General features: G+C 44.7%; 1 protein-coding gene across 3 annotated transcripts in view; it reads left to right on the plus strand.

Moving 5' to 3' along the window:
- The first annotated feature begins 5,655 nt into the window (after positions 1-5,655).
- RAB43 (RAB43, member RAS oncogene family) overlaps positions 5,656-21,330 on the plus strand; it is a 51,381-nt gene continuing 35,706 nt past the window's right edge. For 2 of the 3 annotated variants that reach the window (XM_081078803.1, XM_081078802.1), the window contains exon 1: positions 5,656-6,001. In XM_081078803.1, coding sequence (XP_080934929.1) covers positions 5,798-6,001 — 204 coding nt within the window. In that variant the 5' untranslated portion in view covers positions 5,656-5,797. The remainder of the gene's footprint in view (positions 6,002-21,330) is intronic. The other variant, XM_081078804.1, reaches the window with a different exon arrangement.

The raw sequence follows: 21,330 nt of genomic DNA on the forward strand, positions 1-21,330 counted from the left end.
AATTCTACACAAGTCTGCACTTATTAGTTCTGTGGTCTTGGGCAAGTTATTTGACTTGAGTTCAATTTCATCATCTGTAACATGAAGCTAATATTTGCTTTGTAGTGTAGTTGTATGGATTAAATAATATAATATTGAAAATTCTTGTCATAGAGACCAGGAACATATGATGCTTAATAAATTGTTACAGTCAAAAAAAAAAACAACAAACCTGTCTCCCAGATGGACTCTAGTAACTCGGTTATTTAAGGGGAAAATCGTTAATCACGGTTACTATGGGCGTTGGGATTGTCGGCTCTACTGATTGGTCGATGTTAAGGCAGGGAGCAGCTCATCATGGATTCAGTTCCTGGTGACATTCATGGCATTGTTCAGTCAGGTGTCCAAGGGATGCGGTCCATGAGGTGGTTCTGCCTTCATGAGTCTGGAGCGGGAACATAATAGGCCAAGGTGTTATCTTTGTTTGACTAAAACCTTATTCTGTTTTTGAGGTTTGGTTATAATATCTTGGTCATGGTTGATAGACCTGAAGTTTTATTCTTAAATAATTTGGTGTTGACCAGAACCCGATGTCTGAAGAACTTAATTATTAAAAGGAGTGAATATACAATAAGTATATGAACAGGTGGGAGGATCTGGGGACAGAATGCAAATGAGTTATAGTTCTATCAGGCAACAAAGCTAGCTTGGATTAAAGCAGAATGCATGCTAAAAAATGAATTTCATGTGCAGTTACAACAGAACCAGTCTCAGGAGCCTGACAAAATTTCTTTCATGGTTTGTATTAGTTTTGGCTCTGCTCATAGTTTCCAAAATGGCAACTTTCCATGTATACATTTCCATGGACTTTCCTTCCCTTCCCTCATCCCACCGGTCCTCCTGTAAGTCTAAAACAATTTTCCTCTTTTGCTGGATGGGACTTCATACCAGCCCCGTCCAAATCTCAGACTACCCTCCTTCCCCTGTACCCTCACCCTCTGCACTCTGCCCCCTGACTCCACCTGCTCCTGCTTTGGGCAATTTATAAACAAGGAAGAGATTAAAACCTTTCTCCTCTGCCTCCATACCCTGGGCTGCAATGAGAGGGACATGCGTCCCACTGGGAAGCAAAGAGCTGGTTTCGTTGCCTCAGACTGTCTCACCCCAACACCATCCTCTACAACTGTCCTGGAGAAGAGAGCATCAGCATCTCACTGCTGCCTCCCAAAGCCCCAAGACAGTACAGGAGGAAGCAGTGAGCTGCTGATGCCCTCTTCTCCAGGACAGGTCCCCAACTCCTAGCAGGCACTGCTTGGCTAATGAGCAGACAGGTCCACTGTGACACTAGCAACAGTACCCTGGCTCTTCAGGCATTTTGACATCTCCCCTCCTTTTTCACCCCCACAAAACAAACAAACAAATAAACAACAACAACAAAATACTGTGGAGGGAAGGTCTCCTGTAGGGCTAACCCAGTACTACAGAGTTTCTGCACAGGGTACTTTCCTACAAGTCACCAAGTCTGAGTTTCTGCCTCAGATGAGTGGAGTGGGAAGATCTGCTCCCAGGTCTCTCTAGCTGGGCCGTGTAGGATTCTATGAAAACTGGTGTGGGGGAGGAACAAGCTTTCTTCTATCCTCAAGGTTCTTCTGGCTGGTCTAATAATCAAATAGACATGAGACAGATTAGCAAGCGAAAATACATATTTAATACAGATTTAATCCACACATATGTATGGGAACCCCACATACATGAGAGAGTCAGACATAGATAGGGAACATGGTATAGTATATATAAAATCCTGAGCTAGGGATGAGGTAAGGTACCATGGGGTCTTCAAAGGCTGGATGATAAGAAGAACAGACATTTAGTAAATAGAAGTTTGCCCTGCTCTATAGACAGGTCAAAAGAAGTTTTCTCTGATAATCTCATTATGGGCAAGGCCCGATTCAAGTTCTAGGTGGTTAAAGGGAAGAGAACAAGTTTCTCTTGATCCTGAAGCTAAAATTGTCTTTAGCTCAAAGTAATCTGTTTACCAGAGGGACATCTTAGGGTGGCTTGTTCTGAACCCCCACATTGCAGCTAGGGAATAGGGGGAGGGGCTTTATGGCTGGAGCAGAACCCCCACATTGCAGCTAGGGAATAGGGGGAGGGGCTTTATGGCAGGGGAGCAGATGATGTTGGTGAGGTAAGGTGGGCCTTGAATGTGTGGATATTCTGGAGGGTCTGGGTCTGAAATCTGAGCAGGGGGATAGTAAGGTAAGAGCACTCTTAGCAGGCCCATTTGGTGGGAGGGTAGGGAGATTGCTGAGTCAACTAGAAGCTGAGAGGGGAGGAAGCCAGGGGGTGGATGGGTACTGCTGCGGGTCTGAGGGTAACGTTGGATGTAGGAGGGCACCATGGAGTTGGTGGAAGTTCAAGTAGGTGTGCTGAGAGCCAGATGGCCCTTTATTTCCAGTCAGAGCCTCAAGTATGAGATGGGTACCATCAACAGAAATAGGGAGGGCTGGGGCTCATTTGTCCTGTGTTCATGATATTTTGGGGTTCTGGGAGGGGAGAGTGGAGTAGCTGCAGTTTCCTTGGCCACTATGCGAGCTTAGGACTGCCTGGGAGGGAGACTTCTCAGACCTCAGCCAGTACCAGCCCAGGGCACTTAAGTCTACAACTGCTGTGGCATAGTTTGCTTTCTTGCTAATTTTCTAACATTTTACATCAAACACTTTTATATTAAGAACTCAGGGTATCATGTTTGCTGTCTAATCTTCTTTATGGCGTTTTTCACCTTTTATTTCTAATTGGGGGGCACATTTTCAGTACCATTCTGGGCACTGCCAAATAAAAAAAATGTGGATAATATTATTAGAGGCTATACATTTTAATAATGGTGACTGTAGAAAAAAGAAAAGGATGACAAAAAAAAAAGAGGGAAGGAAAGGAGGAGGGAGGGAGGAAGAAGGAGGAAGGCACTTATCTCTAACCACTTGGAGGAGTTCTGATCCATAGAACACGGGGGTTACAGCACATGCTACAGATGTTACCGTTAGGATGGTGTCACTGGGTGGCAATAGCACAAACACAGTTAAAATTCACTCAGCCCACCTGCCATTAGCATTAAGAATGTTAAATTCTTGATACATTTTTTAAAAATTGGGATGTGTATTATTTCAAATTTTGGGCAGCAAGTAAAACTTCACAAATGTTTTTGAATTGCTCTATTTTCAAAAAGCATAATTCAATTTCAGATAAAATACTATTGTGTTATTCAGGAATTTACCACCAAAAGAAAGGAAATGCAAGTTTTATTTTTTATAGGTCTATTGAGACATAATTTGCATACCATCACATTTACATATAATAAACATACAATTAATTTAAGGGTTTTAATAAATTTCCCTAGTCATACAGTCCTCATGACACTCTAGTTTTTGTTTGTTTGTTTGTTTTTTTAAGGAGGGTGCAACTCACAGTCGCTCATGTGGGGATCGAACCGGCAACTTTGGTGTTAATCAGCACCATGCTCAAACCAACTGAGCCAACCGGCCACCCCAAACAGTCCAGTTTTAGAACATTTCCATCACGCCACAAATGCAAGCAGTAGCTGGGCTTTTTGGCAATATTCACGCCCAGATCAATATGCCCCACCCCCCTCCAAACTCATTTCAGTCAAGGTCAACATAAAAGCCAGTTTGGCCATCCAGCCACTTATCCACCTCACCCCACAACTCTCAACACTCCTTTTTTCCCTAATGCCTCCAATTGCTGACAGCCTTGGTTCAGCCTGGCTCTTGGACTCACTTTTTCCTCCCCCCCCTCCACCTTGTGCTGTGGGTAGCCCCTCTGTACTGGAGGCAGACATTGTTTCCTGGGGTTCCGGGCTTTGACATGCCTCACCTTCCCAGAGCCAACCCCATCCCATCCCATCTGCTTCTACCTTGGAATGCAGGCTGTTTCCTGCTGCTCCACCTGTCTGCTCCTATCTAACATGCCAAAGCTGTGCTCCCAGAATTCCTTTTTTATGGCACTATGGTACTGTTGGATATTTCCCATGGCAGGGGAGTTCAAACTCTTCCAGAACAAATAACTCTTCCACCTTCTCCATGGGTCTACCTTTGCCTCCTTGTCCATGTCTTCCCCACTTGGCCAGTAAAGCTGGTGAAGGGTCCTCAAGGGTACAGTCCTGGTGGACTTGCTCTCTGTAGTCTCCCTACATTACAAGAAGGCCCTCTTCCTTTTCAACTGGGGATGGTATGGGTTTTTGTCTGCTTTGCTCACTGATGTATTCCAAGACCCTAGAAAAATACCTGACCCATAGCAGGCATTAAACCTATTGAATTAAGTGGAATTGAAGTGCTGTAGCCCTCCTTGTAAGGGTGCTGTTTGAAAAGGGCAGGAGTGTACTCAACTCCCTCCCATCTTGGTAGCTGGAAAGCCTTTTGGAAATAGGTTCAATTTGATCTATTTTAAGCTGCTTACAGATGTTTGGATCTCTGTGTCTTTGAGGATCCCTGCTTCACTGGGCCATCTTGGGAACTGGTCTGCCCTTCCACGGAACTCCCCACAAACCTCCATTGTTCCTCTCCTCAATCTTGGGTGCTTTTCAGATGGGTCAGTTCCCCAAACTGGACCCATAACTGCAAGTGAGCCAGCCCATCTTGAGCCATTCGGCAACTGCTTCAGTTACTAGGCTGCATTTTGGGGTTGGAAATCTCCCAACTCCTCCTTCCGGCCTTGCCTTCCGCCAAACAGGGCTCCCTAATTCTCTCCCCAGCCTCCGGGGAGGTCATCATGAGCCACAGCTTTCAGGCTCTCTCCACAGTTATTCAGGCCTCCTCCCCAGTTTTGTAGCCAGCTCAATTTCTGGCCTCACTGAAGATTTCTTCTTTCCTCCTTGCAGTGTGCTACCAGCGCTTTCTGTTTTTCAGTGTAGAAAAATGCTACCACTTATCGCTATCCTCTGTTAGATAGATTCTACATTGTCGGCCCTGTTAGTGTGAGCAAGAAGGTGACACGGCCATGGTCCACCCCCGCCCCATTGATTCACTCTAGAAGTGGCATTCTAGGTCCAAGTCCTGGCTTAACAGGTCCCCAAGCCTGCAGGCCCCCACCATTACCTAGAGCCTGCTTTTGACTGTGGATCTGGGAGAGCAACAGGTAGGTGAGCCCAGGCGGGCTGGCCAGGCCTGGGGAAGGCGGAGGCGGGACGGGAGGCGCCAGAGCAGGACCTGGGGTCCTAGCTGAGGAAGGATCTGAGGTGGAGCAGTGGTTTGGGGGCGGTGTGGAGGGAGAGAGAAATAGGCGGAGGGGGTGTGGGGAGTGCTGGGGGAGGTACTGCGAGCGGAGTCGGGCTGGGGCGGCGCCAGGGCGGGGCTGAGGGCGGGGCTGACCTGGAGAGCGGAGGGCTGGACTCGGGGAGTCGGGGGAGGAGCCGAGGTCCGCGGGCTCCCTGCGGGCCGGGGCGGGCCGGGGCGGGGCTGAGGGCGGGGCTGACCTGGAGAGCGGAGGGCTGGACTCGGGGAGTCGGGGGAGGAGCCGAGGTCCGCGGGCTCCCTGCGGGCCGGGGCGGGCCGGGGCGGGGCTGAGGGCGGGGCTGACCTGGAGAGCGGAGGGCTGGACTCGGGGAGTCGGGGGAGGAGCCGAGGTCCGCGGGCTCCCTGCGGGCCGGGGCGGGCCGGGGCGGGCCGGGGCGGGCCGGGCCCGCGGTTGGCGGCTCCACTGCTCCAGGTGTTGCGGCCGCTCCACGTCGCCAGGCGCCCGTGGCTTCTGGGAGCCCAAGCCGCCCTCAGCGTCTGGAGCGCCGGCTCTCGGCTGCCCCGCGGCCATGGCGGGGCCGGGCCCAGGCCCAGCGGACCCAGACGAACAGTACGATTTCCTGTTCAAGTTGGTGCTGGTGGGCGACGCGAGCGTGGGCAAGACGTGCGTGGTGCAGCGCTTCAAGACCGGCGCCTTCTCGGAGCGCCAGAGCAGCACCATCGGCGTCGACTTCACCATGAAGACGCTGGAGATCCAGGGCAAGCGGGTCAAGGTGGGAGGCGAGGCCCAGGGTCGGCCGCTGGCTTGGGCAAGCCCGCTGCGGCCTCCACGCAGCCCTGGCTCCGCCTGGCACCGGGGGTGGCCGGGGCCCCTGGAAGGCTCTCCCTCAGCGGGGGCGGGGGCCGCGCCGAGCGCCTAGGGTTGTTCTCAGGTGTCTGGCAAACCCGTTTCGCTTTTCCTTTCCTTCCTCCTGTCGGAGTAGGCCTGGGCCTTGGAATCGGGGCCAGGTTCAGAGTGCAAAGCGCCGGCCTTGGGGTGGGGGGGTGGGGGTGTGTGTGTGCTGCGGGTACTGCTAAGGAGGAGGCCCTGCCCTCACGAACTCGCACCCTGGGGCATTTTGCTCCACAATAACTTCGCCAGTGGAAGGCAGCCGAGCGCCTCGGAATGCCGGGGACCAAAGAACGCCCGGCTGGCCCTGACCCCTTCCCACCGTGGTCAAACCCCCAGTTGGGCCCTTGGGTGGGGAACCCAGCGAGAAAGCTACACCCGCCCGGAGACTAGGAGGGATCAGGAAGTAGTTGCTTCTAGGACCAGAAGGCCAAAACTGTTTGTCAGAATTTCCGGCCTGGCCACGCCTCCCTGCAGTCTCTTTGTGGACCTAATGGTGGAACTTTACTCGACTAGTGCCAGCACTGGGTCCCCTCCCCCAGCTGGAGTTTGCTAGAAACTGAAAACTTCACAGCTACCGGAAGGTAGGGGACAGGACCAATTTTTGGCAGTGGCTCCAAATAGAAACAGCAGGATGTATTTGTCACAGTGTTCTGGCAATGATTTGACACATAATGTTTGATTAATGAATCAGACTTTCTTAATCTGGGAGTCAACCCCCTTTAATAGAGTAGGAGACCAAGACCAAGATAGAGCAGCGTTCTTGCTCAGTAACTTAACTGTGCTGCACTTTCCATTCTTTCATGGTTTTCAGTTCACATGATCTTTAGAACTCTTAAGAGTCCTGGGCAGGAGCAAGAAGTTGAACCAGGGCAATTGGAGTCGGTTGAGCCCTGATGCTCTGGAGTTCTGCCTCTTTGGTTTACTGTAAGCCTTCTCATGGTTGCCTCTGGCCTGGATACTTAGCTCTTTCTGCAGAATTTGGATAATTTCTCAGTGTTGCCTCCCTCCTACCCCATCATGGAGAAAAAGTAAGCCAACAGTCTTTATATGACCACAGTGCATCTAAAATAGACGTGACAGTGGAAGCAGAAACTATCTGCCTGAAGGGTTTTGTTTGTTTTTTTAATAGTCTTTTGGTTTTCTGGGGTTTTATTGTTGTTTGTTTGTTTGTTTTGTCTCCTTGAGATAGAAAAAAAGAGCAAGGTGTGGCAGGCAGTTTTGTTATTACTTGGGACCACCCTTTAGAGCAGGTGGTGAGGGAAGGGCTGTGGGATGGGTGAGCTTGTGCCCTGTGACGATGCCAGCAGCCACAGGGAAAGTGGAGTATTAAAATATAGGCATAAACAACAGTAGTGTTCTTGTAAGCTGTCAGCCTGCTGCCACTTCAGTGTTTGTGGTGACCCATGCTGACTGGTCAAGGAGGGCGCAGGGTGTTCCCTGTTTACTTGGCGAGATAACAACCTGTGCCTCTTTGGAGCCCATGGTGTACTGTGTACCTGAGCACAGGTTATGCAATGCAGAACAGGCAATTCATTATTTCTTTTCCTCATGGTCACCTCCAGATTGTTCTTAGGAGGCAGCTGAGTGGGACTGGGAATGGGAAAACAGTGTAGGTATGGTAACACCCTTAATAGTTATATTTCCCATCTTGAGAGTCTCGTGTGCCAGTTGTTTTACAGATGTGTTCTTATTATTAGCCCCTTCTCACACAGGACAGGATTGCCCCAGAGCACACTAGCAGCTAGTAAGTGACAGAGGTGGAAATTTTTCTTCCAGTTTTTTTGACTCCAAAGCACTGAGGTCTTTCCCCATTACCAAACTGCTTCTTAAATCTAATTGTTTGGAGTGGAAAAGCCTTCGGCAATTATTTACCTTCTCATTTTGAAGTCAGAGAAACCTGAAGCCCAGTACACTAAGAGGCTCTGAATTAAAAGTGAGCAGCAGTAGGTGGGGGACAGTCTCTCAAGTCAGGATTTCTGGGCTCTACTGATTCATCAGGAGTAAGTCGATTTTCCTCTCTCCGTTTCCTCATCCATGAAATACCTCTGTGGTGTCTTCCAGCAATATAATTTAAAAAAATAGGATTATTGAGGTTTAATTTACACATACTAAACACCCATTTTTAGGTGTACAGTTCTGTGAACTTTGATAAATGTATACAGTCTTGTAACCACCACCACAATCAAGGTATAGAATAGTTCCATCAACCCAGAAAATTCCCTTGTATCTCTTGGTGTCATTGTCCTACCTTCACCCCCAGCCCTGGCAACCACTGAACTATTTTTTGTCCCTATTGATTCAGCAGTGTGATTTTGACTGGAATCTTTGATGAGCCAGATTTTATTGTTATTTCTTCAGAAGCAGGTCTGTATCAGGGGTTTAGTTTGAAATCTTCCCAGGGTCCATCCGGTGTCCAATAAGCATCCAGTATGAACTCTTAAACCTCCTTTTCCTGTAACGCTAGCGTTTGTTGGAGCTTGGGTAACCTTAGAGGTAGATCACCTAGTGGTTTTCTAACTCCTCTGAGCTCCAGTGTTTGGGGGCATGGTGGGGTAAAGGGGGAAAGCCAAGACCCACATATTTAGAAGAGCCATAAGCTTCCACGCAGAACAGTGCTACTTGTATCTAGTTTTATATTGAGGTTCCACTTGTTTTTATTTGATTAAAGAATTCTGCTGCCGAAAAATAAAAAGTTTGAAACATCACAGATGTAATTAAACCCCCTTATTTCTATAGTCACTTTCCAGTGCAACCAGAGTAACATCTAAACCTGAAGAGATGGGCCCCTGTGTTCCTTGCCAACTTCATCTCTCTTCCTCTGCCCCTCATTCACTACTCTCCAGCCCTTTCTGCCCTTCAGACATGCTTACCTCAGGCGCTTTGCATTTTTGCCTCTGCCTGTCATACTTTGTCCCAAGAGGATCTGTCCCTAGATCCCATTGTAACCCCTGCTTCGTCATTTGGCTTCCATGGAGAATGCCACCTCTTCAGAAAGGCCTTCCCTGGCTTCCCAGGCCCTCCTTCCCATTATGGGATAAGTTCAAGGGTAAGTTCATAGCATTTACCAGGACTTGAAATTGCTTTGTTTCTTGGTCTCCCCCTGTATAATGTCAGCTCAGGGATCCAGTCTGCCTTGCATATTAGTGAATTCCTGCACCTACAACAGTGTCAGACAGATGATGTTCAATCCATGTCTGTTAATTGACTTTTATTTATAGAGAGGAAGCTGAGTCCAAAATAAATGAAATGACCTATATGCCTAAGGTCACACACACCAGTGTAAAACCAGGACTTGAATGCAGGTTCAGCCTGGCTTCTAAATCTAGTGCTCATTTTTACAGTTGACCACCCTTCTGAGTCCCTCTGAGTTCATAATGATGACCCTGAAATTCTGCAAGTTAATCAGTCTAGTAAAAGTGTACTTGTGGCCACCACACTTTGAGAGAAGAATGTGGACTAGGGCATTTTATATGTTTTCAACAATAAGGATTGAAACCTCAAGGAATTTCAGGGCATTTGTCAGCTAACAGAACAGCTAGCCAGTCCCAAACAGCTCATATAGCCTGTGTGCTGGTTAGTAAGGCTCTGCATGTGGTGATTGGTTCCTATGCCCTACCCCATTCCTTCTGCTTTGGCTATGCAGACTGAACATCAAGAGTGAATCGGTGCTGCTAGTGTTTCAAATTTTGGAGTCTCTGAAAGAGAACACTGGATTAGGAGTCTGGGTCCTAACTGGGCTGGATCTTATGTCCAACCCCACCAAAACTGTGGCTAATTCCTTTCCCCTTCTTGGAGCCTCAGGCTTCCTCATTTGTGAAATGGGACTCATGATCTTCCTTCTGCCTACTTAGAGTGTTGGAAAGCTATAGACATGCTTAAAATAATTTAAAATTCCCTTTATATATTTTTGACTAGATAATCATCTACATAGTTCAGAATTTCAAAGTTTCAAAGATGTGAAGGGGCATACAGGAAAAAAATCTCCTTTCCACATTTGTCCCCCAAGCTACCCAGTGCCCTCTAAGAAGAGGCAATCAGTGTTAACCCATTTTTTTTGTCTGTCCTGAAAGTGCTGTTGTAAATAAAACCAAGGAGTCACAAATATAAGGAATTATTTTATTATTGCTGTTGTTACCATTTTCCTCCTTAGATTAGACAGATTATTTCTTAACCTGCCATCTCCCACCCGTCACTCCTTCCCAACCTCACTGTCCCCCAGGAAATCTCAGCCGGTTCTAAATCCTTAAAATATTCTTACGGTTCCTCTACTCACCTTGTCTGGGACAGATAAGGCTTGTTATATAAACTTGTTTTTTGCAGATCACTGGGGACACAGGCCTCAAGTTTACACACACAGGTTAGCCTTGTAAAATTGTACCCTATGTATTCAGCTCTCTTCCAGGCTCACTCTCCCTTTGTTGGGGATGCTGCCACATCCTTGCTTCACAGAGGTAAAGTCTACGCCCTTCGGCCTGGCCTCCAGAATCCAGTACCTTCAGCCTTGGTTCTCAAGCTTCTCTTGGCCCTACAAGACATCTTTGTTTTGTGGCACTTCCAAAAGAGGGGACAGGAGCAGGGTAAAAGGAACCAGCGTCTTTTTAAAGTTTACATTTTCAGTCCTTCCAATCAGGCATTTGGCTTTGCTCACATGCTTTTCCTATTTGGATAAAATTGGTTGGACTTTTTCAGTTTTGATCAGAGATAGCAAAAGGACTGTTAGGTAAGAAAGAAGTCTTAAGTCATGCTGGTTGTCTGAAGAAATCTGTTCTTGATACCAGTGACAACCATCCTCATTGCAAAATAAGCCTTGCCTCCCAAGGTTTCTGACAGTCCTGAGGCAGCACGTTTAGTAGTAGAAAGACTGAGGGCCAGCGTTAGATGGCACCAGGTTAAAAATCTTGGCTTTGCCCCACATAGGGCCTTGGGTACGTGATGTTACCACTTCCAATCTGCTTCACTTGCAAACCCCCTACCTCTAAGGACCTGACATATAGCAGATCATCAGTAGTTGGGAACTCACATTGGGTGGAAATCAGCTGAGAGAGATAGTGGCATGGGGAGTCAGGAAGTGTGGGGCTGCCCAACGAGCTTCACTGATTTCTTATCCTATCAGTGAAATGAAGAAAAGGATCCCTGTTGTACCTACCTATATAGGGTTTTCTGGGCAAGAAAAGGCAAGGGCCTGCCCTCTGTGACAGATCTGGGCAGAGATTCCACACCAGTTAGGGGTTACAGTGCACAAGGCCTTTAGTACCTTGCTGGGTCCACTTCACAGCTGAGGGTGTCAACATGTCTGTTTCCTTTCCTCACTTTCATCTCTTTGGTCTTTAAGTCCTTTCAGGTTTTCTTTATCTTCCATTGGCCTTTGGGTAATGCTGGGCCTGTGATAGGCCCTTGCTGAGGCCTGATGCTGAATGGTTTTCTTCAAGTGCTTTGGTTTTCTTTGGATGTGAGGAAATCATAGAGTTGAGTAGTAATAGGGCAGCCCTCCCTCCCACATATACTGCATCTTCTGTTTTTACCATTGTTCTCATACTTGGTCCTCGCAGTGGCCCTGTGAGAGGGACCTCCATTTTACAGAGGGGGAAATGAGGGCCTGTGTGTAGCAGGTCTGAATCAGAACCTAGCCTTCTAGTTCCTAGTCTAGTGCTTTTCCTCATTGTTGTATTATGCCCTCTACCACTACCAACACACACACACACACACACACACACACACACACACACACACACACACAAAGATTTGGGACCAATTTAATATGTAAGCCATCATATATCACTTGTATTTACATTTTGATTAGCAGTATCATATGAACATCCTAATGCCAGATGCTTATTAAACAAATCCTTATTAATTCATATTAATTGGGAGAAATGGTGCGTATGGCCAGTGTAAACAAAAGAAAAAAATCCATCATCTAGATTGACTTACAAAATGCTACTTTATTGAACGTATGGCAATGGAAACCAAGCAAGTGCTGTTAGAGGGCTTATCCAACGACCCTGAGGGCAATTGCAGTATCTTTTGGTCAGTGACAGGTCATTGGAGTAAGTGTGCAATAAGTGTGCATTGGAGTAAGTCATTGGAGTAAGTCCTGAGGTGACTGCCTTTTAAGAGGAAAAGGTTCTTCTTGATTTGAGAGGCCTAAAAAGTTGATCTCTAACTCACAGCTGATAGTTTATGGGTCATTTCCCCTCCCTGTGTTAGTTATCTTGTCTCTGACATGAGGATGTTGGGCTATGCTATCTTTGAATTCACTGAAAAAATTACTTGTAATTTCAAGCCAGGTGATCCCCACCCCTGCCTGAGAAGTGTAAAAATCAGATTTTTTTTTAAATTAAAATATTCTACTTACATTTTCCAGTGAGAAACTTTGATTTTTTATTGTTGTTGTTTAACTTGTTTTTCACTATTGGGTTTTAATTCTGTAATGGGTACACATATAGTAGATTATTTCATAATGAAAAAAATAGATCACAGCTATCAGAATAAACTTCAGTTTGCTAGCTATGAATTGCTACTATCTGTCATGTTTACATTATGGATGAAATACATAGAAAAATCAATATTATTAGTGAAATCACAAGGTAAATATCTCAGTATAAACTTTGACTCTACAGTTTTCTTTGGGTTATTTTCTCCAGAATAAGCCCTTGACAGGTATTGGCTGAATAAACAAGCGAGTAAACAAGAGAGAAGGGAGAGCCACATTTGAGCAGAAAAAAATGTCAGTGGATCTGGAAGCTCTACTTAAAGAGTGGGTTTCATGCAAAAGCTGAAGGACACCTGGGCACAGACCTGGAAATGAATGTGGGGTGAAAAAGGAGACCTCATGGGAACTCGGGTTCTCCTGTCACTGGGAAGGAGAGTGGTAATGGATGGAAGGCCCTGGTGTGTTAAGATACACATCAGTTTGCTCTCCATGTGTATGCATGTATATGTACATCAACAGATTATTATTTTGCTTTACATAAGTTGGCCGTACCTGATCATCCTGTCTAATGTAACACTCTACCAAATTCCCTTAAAAAAAATCTTTATTGAGATATAATCCATCCACCATAAATTTCCCCAATGAAGGTATACAATTCAGTGATTTTTTTTTTTTGCCTTTTTGTTTCATATACTCACAGAGTGGTGCAACCATCACCACAATTACTTAAGAACATTTCCATCATCCAGAAAGGAACCTTGTACCCAATTAGCAGTCACTCACATTCTACCCTCTCCCCAGCTCCTGGCAACCACTTGTCTACTTTTTGTCTCTATAGAGTTGCTTGTTCTGGACATTACATATAAACTGAACCACACAATATTATGGGTTTTCTTAAGCATGATGTTTTTAAGGTCCGAGTTACTTTTTATCCCTTCTTTGCGCTGCTTCGTTTTTTCTTCCTATAGCGCCTAGCGCCGCCCTAAGTCACTCTTGCTTGTTTGTTCCCAGGCCCAGGAGGGAATGTGAGCTCTGCCCTATATGCCCACACCTAGCCCTATGCCTTCCCTGTTTGTTGTTGATGAATGAGTGAAGCATCTGCTCTCACTGTTCAGTAACTGGACTTTTTTCAGGTAGCAAAGTATGTTTTAGCTTTTGTTGGATCAGTTAGTTGTCTCACTTCCATGATACCCTCTAGAATTTGGATATACATATATATATATATATATATATATATATATGTGCTATTTCTACTTGTTAAATTTTAAATGCATATTCAAGCTTACATTTTTCTATCTATAGTCTAGAATTAGTATCTATTTCTCTGACCTGAAGAAGACAAGAATCCTGGCACTCTTTTTCTCCCTTCTCATTGCCTCCATCCCAACTTCCACATTGAAATCATCTAAGATTTGAATTCTAGATTGTTGTTAATTTTTTGACATTTTGCATCAACAGTTATCTAGACTTAATTTTAAGATTTATTTATTTTCAGTTTACTGTTCTTTATTTTTTTAATATTTTTAAATTTTTTCAATTATAGTTGACATATAATGTTACATTAGTTTCAGGTGTATAGCACAGTTATTAGACATTTATATAACTTATGAAGTGATCACGCCAATAAATCCAGTACCTATCTGATACCATACTTAGTTATTACAATACTACAGACTGTATTCCCCCATGCTATACTCTACATCCTCATGACTGTTTTTTTTTTTATATGCCACAATTTTTATTGCAACATGGCCATTTTTGTTAGGGTGGGGAGTTTGATCTTAAACAACAATGTTCTATTTAAGGCTCTTTTTTACAGAAATTGCCATCATGACTGATATTCAAAATACATTTAGTGTTGCAAGACTTACATGGTAAACATAAAACTCCTGAACTTATTCAGTAGTGTACACTCAATGGAAAAAAATGTCATTAATAACAGATTTCTTTTAAGAAGGTATGCAGGTAAGAGGAATGAACACTGAGGTACTAGGATAAGTTGATGAGAGAGTTAACACAACTTAATTGGCATACCTTTTGGGAGGGGCAGTTAAACTCATTACAAAAATGTGCTTTCAGTGCATAATGTTATTATATCCATGCTTCCATGTCACAAAAATAGGCTTGCCAAGGCAGATGAATTCTGGAGCCTCAAAGAACTATAATCAAGTGCAACTATAAATAATACTGAATAAAGTTTACCATCTGACAAGTGGATAATGCTTTCAAGGCATTCAGTTAGCTTACCCTTTGCAGTGTTCTAAGTTATTCACGTTGACAATCACATTCATTGTATTGCTTGCTACAAGGGAGGCAAGGTTGTTTTGGTGTAAATATTATGGGAAGGTATTCTTTGGGTTGTATATTAGAGTAACAGTATTTACCAGTCTAATGGCAATTACTGATAGGCTGCTTACATGAGTGATAATGTCCTTTATTCATTGTGTTGGATGGACCCAATGGGAAGAGGGGAAAAAAATCCTAATACTAGTTCAGTTGAGCTGAAGAAATGGAAGATCCTTAAGATCTAGATGGCACTTGAGAGGCAAAGAGTTTTAAAACAAGTATAGTTTATTGAAAGCAAAGGGTCAGAGCTCCCGAGTGGGAGGGGGTCCCAAATGGGGGTGCCCTGTGACTGAGGCAGAAGCTCTTTTATACCTTCCCTTGCCTGTTTGGGAAAGGGGAGCTGGTGCCTTTTAATGAAATTCGTCTACCAGGTTTGTTCTGCTTGCCCATCCTGAAGGAATTAGCAAAATAACCCACTCTTGTCTATCAGATCTGCTCCATTTGTCAGGCCAAAAGAATTTTATGATTAACCTCAAGACGATGTTACATTTTGTCCTGGAGCGAAGGAGTGATTTAAAAACCTGGAGTTTTAGGGTATGGCTGTTTTTGTTTATTCCACCAGGGACCTCCCTGTCTACTTAATGACTTGCTAACTAAATTTGATAAGGGTTTTCCTTCAGGTAAAACCACTACATTGCCTCCCAATTTCTCTTCAAGTGTTGAATGGTCCTTTAAGTCATCTAAGTAATTTACTTGCATGTTTAATATCTGTAAATTTCTTTTTAATGGCATCTTTAGAGCTAGCATAAATCATCTTGGTTTTTAAAGGTGCATTTTCAAGAACCCAGAATTTACATACTAGGTCTTCTTTCTTAGATTCTTGTTTCATACATGACATGGTACAAAGCATATTGGCAATCATTCAGAGGTAGCAACTTCACAAAAGATGTGTAGGGGTCCTCTACAGTATCTACCAATGTCACCCACCAAGATCTGCTTTGCTTCCCCTACAATTGTCTATTGTCATCACTTAAACAGAAGAGAACTGCTTTCTTTCTTTAGATCTCCTCTAGTGTAGATTTCCTTACTTTCACATCATTAAAAACTTTGATAACAACTTCGTTCACTGTAACTCCAGAAGCCACAGGCAGTGGCTGTGACTGTGGCTTCAGTGGTGGCTCAGAATTCAACTCAGTGGTACTGGGAGAAGGAGGAGGGGTGGGCAGGTAGCTCCCATGACTGTTTTGTAACTACCAATTTGTACCTCTTACTCCCCTCCTCCACTTCACCCATTCTCCAAATCTTATAACCATCAAAATGCTCTCTCTATCTATGAGCTTGTTTCTGTTTCATTGTTCGTTTATCCTGTTCTCTAGATCCCATATATAATTGAAATCATATGACGTTCGTCTTTCTCTGTCTGACTTACTCCACTCAGAACGATACCCTCTAGGTCCATCCATGTTGTTGAAGATGGCAAGTTTTTTTTTTAAATTGGGGAACAGTGTGTTTTCTCTAGGACCCATCAGCGCCAAGTCAAGTCGTTGTCCTTCAATCTAGTTGTGGAGGGCGCAGCTCAGCTCCAAGTCTAGTTGCTGTTTTCAATCTTAGTTGCAGGGGGCTCAGCCCACCATCCCATGTGGGAATCGAACTGGCAACCTTGTTAAGAGCATGCGCTCTAACCAACTGAGCCATCCAGCCGCCCACAGATGGCAAGATTTGATTCTATTTTACAGCTGAGTAATAGTCATTGTATATACTAAGGGTGCCAATAAAATGTATACAAGTGGACAATTTGGTCAACATTGCTCAAGCAGTAGTTCGCCATAATCAGAAGTGTCTGGATGCTGATGGTAACCACTTTGAGCAGCTCTCATAATTGCAGAAGTCAAACATGACTTGTATTCATCTTTTGTTAGTGGTATATATTATTACAATTTTAACACAATTTTCCTTTCTTAAAATGTATATACATTTTTTAGGCACCCTCTGTATATCCCACCTCTTCTTTATCTATTGATCCATTGATGGACACCCAGGCTGCCTCTATATCTTGGTGATTGTAAACAATATTGCAATGAACATATGAATGCACATATCCCTTCCAAGTAGTGTTATGGGTTTCTTCAGATAAAGACCCAGAAGTGAGATTTCTGGGTCCTTCTTTATCTCATTATAGTCTTTGCTTTAAAGTCTGTCTTGTATGGTGTGAGTATTGTTACTCCAGTTTGTGGTTTGTTTTTTTGTTTTGATTTTCATGAAATAACTTTCCATTCCTTTACTTTCAATCTGTGTATGTCTTTCAATCTGAAGTGAGTCTCTTATAGGCAGCATGTGTAAGGGTTTTGTTTTTTTAATCCATTCATCACTGCATGTCTTTTGATTGGAGCATTTAATCCATTTACATTTAAAGTAATTGTTGAGAGATATGTAGTTATTGCGATTTTCATATTTTTTATCTTTTTTTTTTTTTAATCTTAAAGTAGTCCCCCTAAGATTCCTTATAATCCTGGCTTGGTGTTGATTCCTTGTAATCCTTTAGTTTTCTCTGGGAAGCTGTTTATCTGTCCTTTGATTCTAAATGGTAGCTTTGCTGGGGGGAGTAATCTTGGTTGTAGGTCCTTACTTTTCATCACTTTGATTATTCTGTGCCAATCCCATCTGGCCTGCAAAGTTTCTGTTGAGAAATCAGCTTGACAGCCTTATGGGAGCTCCCTTGAACATAACTAACTGTTTTTCTCTTGCTGCTTTTAAGATTCACTCTTTGACTTTAACCTTTGGCATTTTCATTATGATGTCTTGGTGTGGACCTCTTTGGGTTCATCTTATTTGGGACTATCTGCACTTCCTGGGCTTGTATGTCTTTCCTTTGCCAGATTAGGGAAGTTTTTGTCATTATTTCTTCAAATAGGTTTTCAATTTCTTGCTCTTTCTTTTCTCTTTCTGGTATTCCTAGGATGTGAATGTTGGTGCACTTGTCCTTCCAGATGCCCCATAAACTATCCTCATTTTTTTTTTTTAATTCTTTTTGCTTTTCAGTGTTCTGATTGGGTGTTTTCTGCTACCTTATCTTCTAAATTGCTGATTTGATCTTCTGCTTCATCTAATATGCTGTTGATTCCCTCTAATGAATTCTTTATTTCAGTTATGGTATTCTTCATTTCTGACTGGTTCTTTTTTATGTTTTCTATCTCCATTTTTATGTTTCCTGTCTCTTTGTTGAAGTTCTCACTGAGATCATTGAGCATCCTTATAACCAGTGTTTGGAACTCTGTGTCTGGTAGATTGCTTGTCTCTGTTTTGTTTAGTTCTTTTTCTGGATCTTTGTTCTGTTCTTTCATTTGGGACATATTTCTTTGTCTCCCCATTTTGGCTGCCTCCCTGTGTTTGTTTCTATGTGTTAGGTAGGGTGACTATGTCTTCCAGTCTTAGTAGTAGGTGCCTTATGTAGTAGGTGTCCTGTGGGGCCCAGTGGCACAATCTCTTTTGTCAACTGAGCTGCATACTCCAGGTATGTCCGTTATGTGGGTTGTGTGTGTCTTATTGTATTTGAGCCTTGATTTCTGTTTGCATGTCAGTGGGAGGGATTGACCCTTAGGCTGATTTGTTGTGAGGACTGGTGGTCATTATAGTGGCACAGCTGGTGTGCAGGGGCTGACCCTACAGAACAGGATTTTCTTTAGCAGGGCTCTGGTGCCTGCTCAATCTGCCCTTTGGTTGTATCTTTTTTGGAGGTGGTTGTGTAGTACTCTGATATAGGCTGAAGTTGGCCACTGGGTATGTTGGTTCTGAGGCCTCTTGAGAGACGCTCTGTTGCAGACCAGGTTCAGCCACTTCCTGTGCCCTGCTCAGGAAGTGGCTGAGCTACAAAGTGTATGAGCTACAAAGTGATCTGCAGGTGGTTACCAGTTGCACTGGGCTTGGAGATGCCTGGGAAACTCCAAGCTGCCAACCAAGGGTGGCTGCCATTAGTGCCAGTTTTGGAGCTCCTCAGCAAGTGGTATGGGGCATGCTGAGGCCAGATGATGCTTGCTTGGGGTATGCAAACCTTTGAGAGATATTAGGAAAGTCCTCAGCGTGAGCCAAGACAAGCCATTTGTTTGGAAAAGGCACTGGAAGTGGCAAGTTGGGTGGAATGGGGTCACAGGGAATCACCAGGGCGGGGCAAAGAGTGTTAGCCAAGTTGATGGAGACTCAGATGTAGCAGCTGACTGAGGTCTCAACAAAGGAACAATGGTGTCTGCCAGCACTTCTTCCTGGGAGAAAGCTGCCCCTCCAGCTCTTGCTCTGAAGCCAGACAATTCAATTCCTCCTGGCAAGTCCCTGGCACTTTTTGAACTGCTACCCCAGCTCTGGAGCTCAGAGCAAGTGAGCCCATTAGCGAGTCAGTCCATGCACAGGCCCTTTAAGAGGAACGCCTGGGATTCTAGCCACACTTTGTCTCACTCAGCCACAATCGCTGCTGATTTTCACAGCCAGAAGTTATGGGGACTTATCTTCCCAGCACTGGGCTCCTCTTGCAGTTGTGTCTAGGAATGCTGTCATTGCTTGCTCCCAGCATACATTATTACCATGAAGAACTTGCGTTCTATTCCGTTTGTTGCCGACTCTTCCCTGCCCCACTGGACTGAATTGGGTGGAAGGGCTTCTGGCGTCTTGCTTTGGTTTGGTCACCCATGTTTTCCCATAGTTCCCAAAGGGGCCTGTGAGCATGCTTTGGGTAGCAGCAGGAAAGATGGCCATGGAGGAAGGGCTTGGGGTTAATAGATGGTCTCAGCCTCCCTGTGAGAGGGAAGAATAGCATCCCTGATGAGTTCCTTTGTGAGTGATTGAGGCAAGACTTACTTATTGGCTACACGTGAGGGTCCTTTCCTACATTGTGTCTTTTCTACACCAAGACTATTTAGGAAATTGTCCCGTCCTACGCAACAAGGGCAGTGAGGATGCGAGAAGGGGCGGTTTGGGTTAAGTTTTTAAGCAAGAAACAAACAGAGACTTAATGCAGTTAAATCTCTCCGAAGGCCAGGGGTCTCTCAGTCTCAGAGGGCTGGAGCCCAGAATAAAGCTGGCTGGAGGTTTTTATTGAGAAGTCTACAACTACAAGAAAGCAACATTGTTTCTTACACGGTCTATGAGGCTCAGACCTCATAACAGAAAAATGTTTATTCCAATCACCCTTTGTCTTTAAACAGCAGAAGCACAAGGTCCCAGGATGTGTTTACTTAAAGCATGTACCTTTTCAGGATCAAGTCTCTCACATTGTAACAACTCCGTTGAAAGAAGTGGAAACAGGGGCAAGGGGAAAGCCAGAGCCGGCAATAGACTTTCCCAAGCAGGGGGAAGGGGAGGCAAGGCCCTTTACCATATTTGTTTAAGGCAACTTATTGGGGGTCCCCACTCGGTTCCGCCTGGCTTAGGTTGTATCTCCCGTGAGATATCTTACCCGTCTTTGGCTGCAAACCATCTTTTGGGGATTAGACAGAGACATAAGATGTAAATACAAGGATAGAACAGAGTCCCAGAAAGGCACAATCTCACAAACTCTTCTTTCCTTAAGGAAAGACATGAAGGGACAGTTGGCTAGGCTGCTGTGTGACTACAGGAAATGGTTTGACTGATTCCTGCAAGAGATATATTAATATATTAATAAATCATCAGTGAGGTTTCTTGGAAAAAGCAGCAACAACAACAGATATGGTTTGTGGAGTTGCTGTGCACACAGTATAGAGTTAGACGAAGCTCATCTGAAACTTGGCCCCTATCTAAAAAGTAATAAGACTTGCTTTCTAGGGATATGTGAGGATGAAATGGACTGAAAGATGTGAAGCACTAATAATGCCAGCGCCTGGAGGTCCTCAAAGCACGTTAGAACCCCTTCTTCACCCCTTACTCCCACTGGCCCTGCGAAATAGGGCTGGTCATTGCTATTCCCAAGTTACTGGTGATGAAACGCAGACTCCAGAAACGTACTGTGACCATCCTTGATCACTTGGCTGGTGGAGTAGGTCAGGATTCCTGATCTCTCTTTCATTCAAACTACAGATGGCCCTACCAACGATAGCTGCATTGTGGCAAAGGACGAAGAAAGTAATCTTTGATGCTGGGATCTTGAATAACAGGGTTTAGGGGGGCGGGAGGAATATATGCTTAGGAGTCCATCTCTAGCCTTACTGCCCACCACAGAGAAGCAGTTTGCCCCTGTAACACTGTCTGTATTAGATCCATGTTGCTTGCCCCTCACTGTGTTGCTAGCCCAGCATTCTCTCCTTTCTCTTTCCCACTTGGTCTCTGTCCAATTCCCTGACTGTATTTAACTTGCTAACATATGGGAGGTTTTGCAGCATTTTACTATTAACAATGCACCCATGTCTTGGGCTGTGGCTTGTTTGCGAGCCTGGGTCAACCTCTTCCCTTGGAGAACCGAGGCAAGAGAAATGATGATGGTGTTGGCTGGAGGAGTAGCCTGCAAACTGTATCTCCTGGTTCGACTC

The sequence above is a fragment of the Rhinolophus hipposideros genome (genome assembly GCF_964194185.1).
Source record: "Rhinolophus hipposideros genome assembly, chromosome: 17".
Taxonomy (NCBI): Eukaryota; Metazoa; Chordata; class Mammalia; order Chiroptera; family Rhinolophidae; genus Rhinolophus; species Rhinolophus hipposideros.